The sequence below is a fragment of the Caloenas nicobarica genome, chromosome 15, assembly GCF_036013445.1.
Source record: "Caloenas nicobarica isolate bCalNic1 chromosome 15, bCalNic1.hap1, whole genome shotgun sequence".
Lineage (NCBI taxonomy): Eukaryota > Metazoa > Chordata > Aves > Columbiformes > Columbidae > Caloenas > Caloenas nicobarica.
Window position 1 is genome coordinate 12,740,493 of NC_088259.1, and position 9,616 is coordinate 12,750,108.

The 9,616-nt window shown below is 40.3% G+C and overlaps 1 protein-coding gene across 1 annotated transcript; it reads right to left on the reverse strand.

Annotated features, from left to right (window-relative positions):
• Positions 1-307: 307 nt before the first annotated feature.
• Positions 308-9,404, reverse strand: ZNF831 (zinc finger protein 831). The gene is made up of 5 exons (XM_065645916.1): positions 5,130-9,404; positions 4,126-4,268; positions 2,285-2,454; positions 1,445-1,596; positions 308-1,162 (listed from the first exon to the last, which is right to left on the reverse strand). The coding sequence occupies exons 1-5, from the start codon at positions 9,402-9,404 to the stop codon at positions 308-310; spliced, it is 5,595 nt and encodes a 1,864-aa protein (XP_065501988.1).
• Positions 9,405-9,616: the final 212 nt, after the last annotated feature.

Genomic DNA, 9,616 nt, shown 5'->3' on the forward strand with positions numbered 1-9,616 from the left:
GCACTTGTGGGAATTCTGTAAGACTGAAGAATGTTAACAATGCTGGAAACCCCTCATAAACACAAGTTTACCACTTGCATTTAAATGTGTGATGCCAGGTCCCTCTTTGCTTCAAATAAGCCTTTTATTTTTTTTTTTTTTTTAGAAAAGTTTGAGTCCTTGAAATAAAGGAGCCTCTTCAGAAGAGAACTGCACAGAGGAATGGCTTTTCTGTTTTTTAAGGTGCTTCAGAAATACAGATCAAACATCCGTGGTGTTTCCTTCTGTAACGGGCCATCGTACAAGCATCTTGTTAGTAGCCTATCTGCTATATTTCTATAACGAGCCTATCTTCATCATCACTGCTAGTGTCATCATACTCAACTCTGGTTTGCTTCCTCATCATCTCTAAACCTCTCTTTTTGTAGGTCTTGGAAGGTGTTGCAGAGTAAGTCTGGAACTCGGGGGACCTGAGAGTAATTTGGGGCTTTGTAAAGGTAGCAGCAGCTGTTCCGTGTGGCTTTCCAGAGCTGTGTGACTGCAGGTGGGCTCCGTTCTTGTCTGCACTTGCGTGAAGGTCAAGGATTTTTTGAGAAAAGTTTGCCCGCTCTGTGTATTCTGTACTGGGTAATTTAGCTCTAGTGACTGACTCAGGAAGAGACTCTGCTTTTGATCCTAATAAATGTGAACATCCAGGCTGGGAACAGGCAGTTGAGTTTTCTTTTGGAGATGAATTTGTGTTTTCTTCTGTTGGAGGTTTCTCCGTTCCTGAGGCCTGGATCGCCGGGTCCAGTGCACCAAATCTTCGACTCTCTGACTCTACGTTTAGTATGTTTTCCTGGCTTGCTTCTAGATGTGAGGAAGGGAGATCAGTAGTCTCCGAGTTTGTGCTGTCAAGTTGATCGCCTGTGCCCGTATTTGTAAAATCAGAAGGGCAAGACCAACAAGAAGATGCCATTGAGTCACTGTGAACATTTGGCTCTGGCTCCCCCGGGGCTGATCGCGGACACACAAGCAGTTGTGTCACTGAGCAGCAGGTTTCCACATCACTGCTGCCTTGCTGCGTGGCGGGACTGACTGTGGATGGAAAGGAATGAGCTGTCGTAGATATATCCAGAGGAGCTGTAACGTTCTGAAAAGAGAAGTTTGTTCTTGTGTGTTCCTTGATTTGCCCAGAAATGTCCTGTAGAAATTAGTTGGGGGAAAAAAAATACAGTTAAAAGTTTCAATCCAGAGCAATTCCACCTTTCATAAAAGTGCAATGATAACTAAGTTGTCTACATAAGTAGAAAACATTTACTTCATTATATTTTAACCCCCAAAATACCTTTAACACATTTTTAAACTCAATTCGTGATACAAAGTAGTCACAACTTGAACTTTAAAACAGCTGAATATAATTCAAGTTTCAATTACCAATATCTTTTAATAAAAAGTAATACATGAATTAAGGTACAATACTTACTTTTTTATCCATTTTGTCTTTTTGCTTAACATGGTTTAGATTTTCAGTATGGGAAAATATTCCTGAGTTATTGTTTCCTTCTTTTTTCCTTCTGCAAAGTGGTTTGTCTGAGGTGGAACAAGATGTGTCTTTTTGCTGGTGTAGGTAATTTTCTATTGAAAAGAGGTTGAAGAAACTTTTATTTTGATTTTTATTCCCTCACATGCTAGAACTTACTAAATTACTCATCATCATATCACTGAACTAACTTCTAAGTTTTTACTATTTTCTGTAAATGTTTATTCTGAGCATGATACAATTTCTTATTTACTGTCTATGTGTTTGGTTTGGGGTTTTTTTAATTGGCCCTTACTGTCATGCAAAGTAATAGCTACTCATATCTGCTCTGAACGAACACAAGGTATTGTCCCTGTTTCCAAGATGGTTGTGGTATACGCATCATTTATATTAATGCTTCTAATTAAATGAGGGGTGGTCATTGAAACACGAAAGCAGGTCAACACACCACATTCATTTCACACTGCAAACAGTCTCGTCTCAGAAACTGAAAAAGATCCATCTTAAATCTGTTTAGGCTTCTAGTGAAATGTTATATTGAATTATTTTTTTAAATGCCCTCCTAATTGTCAAATTCACATATGTAAGTATGTGTATGAAAATCGTTGTGTGTTCAGTTCTGAAAATGCGAGAGACGTTTGTATTTTTGCTTGCAGAACATACTGAAGGACAAAAGTGTTTTTGCAGTTCCATGTGGAACAGGTGCATGTCAGAGATACTGCTAACATTCATTCTCTGAAGAAATGAACTCTGAATACATTAAAGAATATTCAGAATACTTACCTTGTACTTTTGATTGAGGAGAATTGCACTTCTTATACTTATTAAATGCACAGGGTTGTGATGAATAGCCCTTTTTCAAAGCATCCAGTGTCCTATTTGGAAAACAGTGCCGCTTGCTTAGTCGGTTAATTTTCAGCTGAGCGTATCCCTGTACGTGCCTCCCTCTGTACCTGCATTGCCAAAGGCATCGAAAGGGTACGAAATAGATGGGCGATTTAAAAGCAGCCAGAGTAGAATAGTACCACATCATCAAGAAAATGTAAGTCTAACAGCAATTTACTACTGTGAAGATGTTTGTATATGTTGACTCAAAAAAAATCAGGATTTTAGGCAAGAGACCCACAATTATTTTATCCATTTGTTCCTCAGTAGGATTCACTAAATCCTTGGCTTGCTAAGAGAAAAGGATTCAGGAATAACATATCCATTTTCCTGTATCTGGAATTCTAAAACAACAGACTTCATATAGACTTGAATTGCACGGCAGCCACCTGAGACTGCATAGTTGTTGGCTTTTTTACTTTTCACTTCTTTTGCGCTACCTATTCATCATCATCAATGAACAGCAAAAGTATTTCAGTCATTTAGAAAACTCATGCTGAACAACCCGGCTCTGCTTTGTTTCCTATTCTAGCTAGATCTTTCAGAAACTCCTGATGATTGAGACTACAGTTCATTGGAAGGTCCCATTCCTGCATCGGTAGAATCAGTCACTGTACACAGAGTAATAAGCCAATCTACAAGGACGTGCTTATTCATGTGTTTGGGGTATTAGAAAAACAGGTAACATTTCATGGTTAACAGTTTGGCTGGTTAGCTACTAATATGTATGACCTGAGCTTTTAGGACCCTGTACTTAACTGAGTCCCTGTACTTATTTGATATAGCCAAATAAATAAATTCTGAGACCAGCAGGAAAAACAAAACAAAATAAAACCACACACAGAGAGAAAAAATTTAAAAAAAAAAAAAAGAAAAAGAAAAAAGTCCTAGGAGAATGTCACTAGACTGGATAACATAGACCCAAGTATTCTATTTTTGTCCTTATGCTCCCTCAACACTGCAGTGCTCTTTGCCAAACCAGACACGGTGATTAAGTTACTGGCACTGGTTTGTCCGCAAGGGAGTCACTCTGTCTGATTTCGGTCATGAAATAAAATCAGAGGGATATATGCACACAATATGTGTTTCTTATTGAAGCAATTTATCAGACGTTCTGCTACCCCCTTCTTGAAAGACTGGAGGCTAAATATTCCATGAAATACAGACAAACTGTGCTGATTACTACTACGTGCCTTTGATAGCTTTATACCCAAATTCTTCCTGCTTTTTATTTAAACCAAATAATCCTTTAAACTACAGATGGTTTTGTTAGTTTGTGTTAGAACTTGATATTTATTCTTCTGCATTATCTTGTGAATACAAGTTCATGATATAGATCTTCTGAGGACAAAAGGTGGGTTTTGGCTGTAACAGGATTAAAAACTGAAGTATTATATTTTAGTTCCCTTCAAACAAAAGTAAACGCTGACAGTTTTGACAGATAAGAATCATTTCTAAAGCATAGCAAGAGACAATCGACCAGTCGTCATCTTTCTTTGCTCTATGTCTGTTTTCCTTAGAACAGTCTGTTCCTGATAGCAAACAACATATTGGTATTTTTCATAGTTTACCTTTGTGGAACTGCTGCAACGTGGGAATAGCTCTTTCTAATTTACTTTTCCCCCCAGTTTTGACAAGGTTGAATTTTGGGGATTACTTTTTATTTTCTGTGGACTTTTTACACTCATTTTAGCAAAATTATGTCTGCATCTAGGGAAGCTGAAAGCCATATTCCTTACCATTTGGGGGTGACTTTAATCTTTTTCTGTTTCTGGCTCCTCTTGAGTTTATTTGTTAACAGTTTTTCCTTTTTGCAAATGACTGTTTTCTTCTTTTGCTCTGAAATATTTTTGGTAGCACCACCAGGAGCTGCTGAGCTTAACTGTTGAGAATATTAGAAAAAAATGAAGTACATGAAAATTGTGCATTACATTGACTGAGAGACTGGAAATCTATGCTCTTTTTAAATAGCACTGAATAGCACAGTAATTAAATAGCATGACTCTGATTTTTTTCCTAGAACTTGTGTGTTATTTTTTTCTAATCACTCTGTCCATCTACTTCTATAAAATAAAACAACTTGCTGCTTTTGAGAACCTGTATAGAATTAGTGTATGTTCTTTTGTATTCTTCTTCCTATACAGAAAGTAAGCTTAGTCTTACAGAGCTGTTCAGGATCTGTACAGATAGACTAGTCAGTCTTCACTTACCTAAAAAAGAAAAGTTTTCAAGCCTTAAACACTCCATGGGGTATTAATGCAATTTAGGTTTTTTGACATTTCAGTGTATCTAAGTGATGGGAGATCTAGTGCACAGTCTGTCTTTGACTGCAGGTATCTCCAAGTCTAATAAAAGCTTGACATTAATGGTCTACTTAATTCCTACTGTAATTCAAATATTCCCTTAAAATTAAAACAGTGAAATACATATGCTGTTACAGAAGAATTTAAAATAGAAGCAGAAAAATCAATAAATAGATATATACTCTTCTCACTAGACAGCACTCCGAGTGAAATTCCCAAGTGAAAGATACTTAAATATTCACACAAAAGTATGTATTTTTCATGCATCAAATGACTCTGTAACGTACTTTATAAAAACATAAATTGTACATTCTGTATTGACAAATGCCTGTAAATGTCCATAAATATCCTTTTGATAATTCTTTTATTCTTCTAATCAGAGAGGGGGTTCAGCCAGTTACATGCTCTTGAGAAAGGAAATAGGATTATTAATATATTACCTCCTGCATCTGTTGTCCTTTAGAAAAGGATGAAACCCATGTTCTTAAGCTCCTGTTTGTTAAGCCATATGCCACAGTCTTGCTAATATTTTTCATTTTGAAAAGAGAAATATCATATTTTGACAGTGCGCATTCATTGCTGGACTCCTTGTCACAGGTGTGCATGGAGGAATAAGCAGAGTCTGCATTTCCCCTCTGCTCCGCAGGCAGGGGAAGGCTTCTTGTTAAACAACACCACGTTAATCGAGGTTCAGCATTCAGTGACGGGAAGGTGCTCTTTGTGCTTGATACTGATAAATTTCTAGAGTAGCAAGTCAGATTATTGTGGGGTAGTACTGGGAATTCTTTACAGTGAGTCGTGAGAGCGTGGCAATAAAACGTGCCAAAAGAACGGCAAAAGGAGGTGAGGTTGTCTGTCGAGCTCCGAGAATGCTGCGTATCCTGCAGCGTTGGCAACGCGTCCTTAAGAACGCACAGACTTCCAGCTCTGTCCCATCCCGTCCCTGGCTCTGCACCCTTGCTGGAAGCTGCCATCATTATCAAAGAGTCACTGCCTGAGGAAAGATGATGTAAAACCTTCCTCTCTTCTTTGATGTCAGCCGATATGAAAAAACCACTTGGATACATAGAAGTAAAGCATATTTTCTTCTTTGGGGTCTGCGTAGAGCAAGTAGCTATGCTCATCCACTTCTCTTCTGTTTGCCTCTGATAATTTAATTTATTTTTGTTCTGTTTGTTTTTCCAAGCATCTCTTAAAACATCCTGGTGCCTGAAGTTTTGGTTATAAAAGGTGTTATCTGCTGTGGCTAAGGTATTTGTGGTTTCTGAATTGCCTGGTGAACAAAATACTGGAGTTTTCCAGTTTGTGTGTACATTCCATCCTAGCTCTCCTTTGCTGGCCTTTTGTCTCGCTTCTGATTTTAAAGGGGACCAAAACACATCATCAGAATGAGAACTGGGTGATCTGCTGTGGGACGAGCAGGGGGGGTTGGCCAAGGTGTCTGTCACAGGTGCGCACGGTGGAACCTTCTCTTCTGATCTAAGCAAAAGCGACAAATCTGAGGCTCCCTTGTCTTGCGGCAACTTAAGGATATATTTTGGGGAAAAGGCATTTTGTTGTGGGACTGGAGCTAAATGACCAGATTGCAGATGATGAATTTTAGAAGACGTGTCAGCAGCATTGTCACTGGAGAGTGGTGCTTTTGCTCCTGTTTTCACAAGACATGTTTTGACGTCTTTATCTGTTGCATTGTGTAAGGCAAAAGAATTGCAATCACTTCCCCTTAATTCAGGCCCTAAAAATCCCACAAATGAAGCTTTTGAGATACCTGCTGAATGGGAAAGAAGGTTGACATCACTACAATCAAGAGCTTTTGAGGGGAGTTTGATTGTTTTCATATAGTCTGCATTCTCAGTACCTCCAGTGGATTCATCAGTTCCTGTGCTTAATTTTCGCTCCTCTGCTTCACTGGAGAATTTCACCAGGGCTGTGGAAAGACCCCGAGTGACAGTGCAATAGGCTCTCTCTGCTTCATTTATGGCATTGCTTTCACTACTGGGACTAGGACAGGAATTTGAAATAATGTTTTGTGTCTTCTCCACTTCAAATTTCAGCTTTTTTCTTTCTGATGGTAAATCCTGGGATTTCCCTGCCGCTTCTCTGTTGTTGCAATGGACCCAGCAGGGTGTCAGGGCATGCTGGCCAGATTCCTTGTTCCTGCTCTGGTTTCCATAATTGTTTGAAGTGTTTTTACAGTCTGATTCAAATGTACTGGATTCTTTCCCAGGGCTCGGGTTTTCCCATTTTCTACTCTGTGCTGGCGAGCAGGCGTCATTCCTTCTGTTAGCATTCAGCTGACATGAAGTATTTTGAAGCCTGAGCTCACAACTGCTCGGAGCTCGTAATGCGCTACTGCCAGCTGTGGATTTATCTGTGTCACTGCCGCTGGGCTCTGGGGAAGTTTTGCTGCTTACGGTATGTGCACTAGCATTTACTGAACATGATGGCTGCATTACATAGGTTAAACTGTCTGAGGTTTCCTCGGAGGACATATTCTGTAGAAAATTATTTCCATTAGTGCAGGTTTCTGATTTACCAGTGTTTAAACCTGTTGCCACAAGGGAGGAAAGACTGTCACTTACAGAGCTCCTGCCATCTCTTTCCTCAGTAATTTCAGTACTGCTGACTGACTCCTTTGAATCTGGAGTGAAGCTTGTAATATCTGGAATCTTATTCCCCCTTTGTTTAATTTTCTTGGCATTTTGACTGCTTTTCATTTTCTGGTAGATTTTCTTAAATGTTTCATCTCCGTACATCTGCCACTTTTCTTGCGAGAACATCTTTAACTTCCTTTGATTGTGTTTCTTATTTTTAGCACTGATTACTTCTCCAGTCCCAAGCTTTTTACTCCCTTGCAACTCTTCTGACAGAGAAGGATGATCAGCCACATGACTTAGTGGCAAATCATCCACTGCTGCTTGTCTGACGAGAGCTCTGGGATGGCTATTAGGAAAATCCACTGAATTTGCAGCAAGATTGTTGCTAGGCAGCAAACCAGCAGTGCCTGTATTTACAGACTGCTTAGTAAGAGAAAGTGGTTTGGAGAAACCTGCTTTGTCATGGACCATTCTTGTGCCCTCCACAAACGGCAAAGAGTTGCTTCGTGTCACAGGCACAGTATCTATCGTTGTGGAGAACTGGGTGGGGACTGAATGAAAAAACATTGGCTTACATCTTTCTAGGGGTGCAAAGGTAGATTTTGCTGAACAAAGGGAAAGATTCTTTTTCCTATTTACATCACAAGTTCTGATGTCAAAATGGAAGGAGTCTTTGTATGTGTAAGGCATTGGCAGATCAATGCTTCCCTGTTTAGAGAGGACAGTTTTTCTGGGCCTAACATTGTCTAAGTGGGTATCATCCACCACACTTTTGTTATGAGAAATAAGATTTGAAATGTGTTCCTCCAGCCTCTTTTTCTCTAGCATCAAGGCTGTAGCTTTCTCAGCTGCATCTAGCTTTGCACCGCTTCCGGAGGGACACCTGGAGCTGCTCAAGGCAGTTTCGTTTTCCAGTTCTGTGCTGTGCTCATAGAGACTGTGCAGCGGGCTGGATGATGCCATCTGTTGTTCTGTACTATCAGAGCGTGACAGATACCCTGAGTCAGTGCTCTCACACTTTTTTAGCTTGCAGTCAAATGGCTTGTAATCCCACTGCTTTTCTGAAGAGGTTGCTTGCTGCCTTTGCAACTGAATATGCTTATTGGCGGTTGGAGTTCTTTGCTCCTGTATCTTCTTTCTCTGGCACTGACCACTTGGCAAAGCACCTGGAGATGATAAACTTTGAGGTTCTCTTTCAGGAGCCCCCTGACTAGCCTCGGAACTAAACGACTGATTTGTTGTTTCTTGATTTTCTGAAGCAAATGATGAATTGCTGGTTGCTGGCAGTGAAAGGTCATTAAGAAGTTTCTTAGTGTCTGTTACAGCACCAGCCTCTGAACTCCTTTGTTTCATCTGTATCCCCTTGTCTTCACAGGTGCTACTAAGTAGTTTGCTGCCTCCATGTGAGGTGATGCTCTCTGTCGATTTCTCATTTTGCTCTAATACGCCACTGCTATCAGAGTCCGAGGGCAGTCTGGTATTGTTGACATGGGTTTGAGTTCTTCTGTGTTTATATAAATTGCTTTGAGTTTTAAATGCAATCCCACAAGTGGTGCATGGAAAGGGCCTCTCTCCTGTGTGAGAGCGAATATGTTTCTCAAGGACACTTGGCTTCAAACAATCTCGCCCACAGTGTTTGCAGATATATTTCCCAGCTTTTTTTGATTTTCCTGGGCTTCCAATAGATGCATTCACACAAGAATTTGGTGATGATAAAACTGGTAAAGTGCTGACTATGCTCAAAGTCAGAGTTTGCCCAAGTTGTTTCTGAAAAACTGACCGGGACTGATCGGTGCCTTCCGAAGGAACAAGCGGGTTCAGGATCAGAGGTATGTTGCTGCTGTCCAGATTTACACAGCTCCTGGCAGTCACCAGCTGACTGTTTGGCTGGAAGCACCCTGCCTGGACGGGCTGATACAGCGGGATGGTCAGGGCTTTGAGATACAGAGGCTGGGACAGAGCTTGTTCCCGTTGAGGAACCACACAGCTCTGGCTGAGATCTGCAGAACCCTGTGCAGGCTGAAGAGCAGAGGTTGGAACTGGTCGATCTGCTGGTGCAGCTGTAGAACCAGGCTGCTGCTGGGCCTCCATTTCAAGGGTTATCTGCCATATGCTCATGGAGCTGTAAGGGAGGAGAAACAAAACAAGTAGAAATCCTCAGATAGTCAAATAAACACTTTCAACTGCTGGACTGCAAAAGTTAGCAATTAAGAATATCACGGATCTTATACACAGGCATTATACAGACAATAATTACTTCATTTCGTGATTAAATTGATTCATCTTTCATTTCTTAGCTAGGAATTCAAGTTTGGTACAGTGTAAAGAAC

Bases quoted from the DNA above. Each gene is read 5' to 3' on its own strand.
- ZNF831 (XM_065645916.1), bottom strand. From the start codon at position 9,404: ATGAGCATATGGCAGATAACCCTTGAAATGGAGGCCCAGCAGCAGCCT. The intron at 2,455-4,125 runs GTAAGGAATATG...TTGGCAATGCAG, and splicing joins ATTAAAGTCACCCCCAAATG to GTACAGAGGGAGGCACGTAC. The intron at 1,163-1,444 runs GTAAGTATTGTA...TAATTTCTACAG, and splicing joins AAGACAAAATGGATAAAAAA to GACATTTCTGGGCAAATCAA.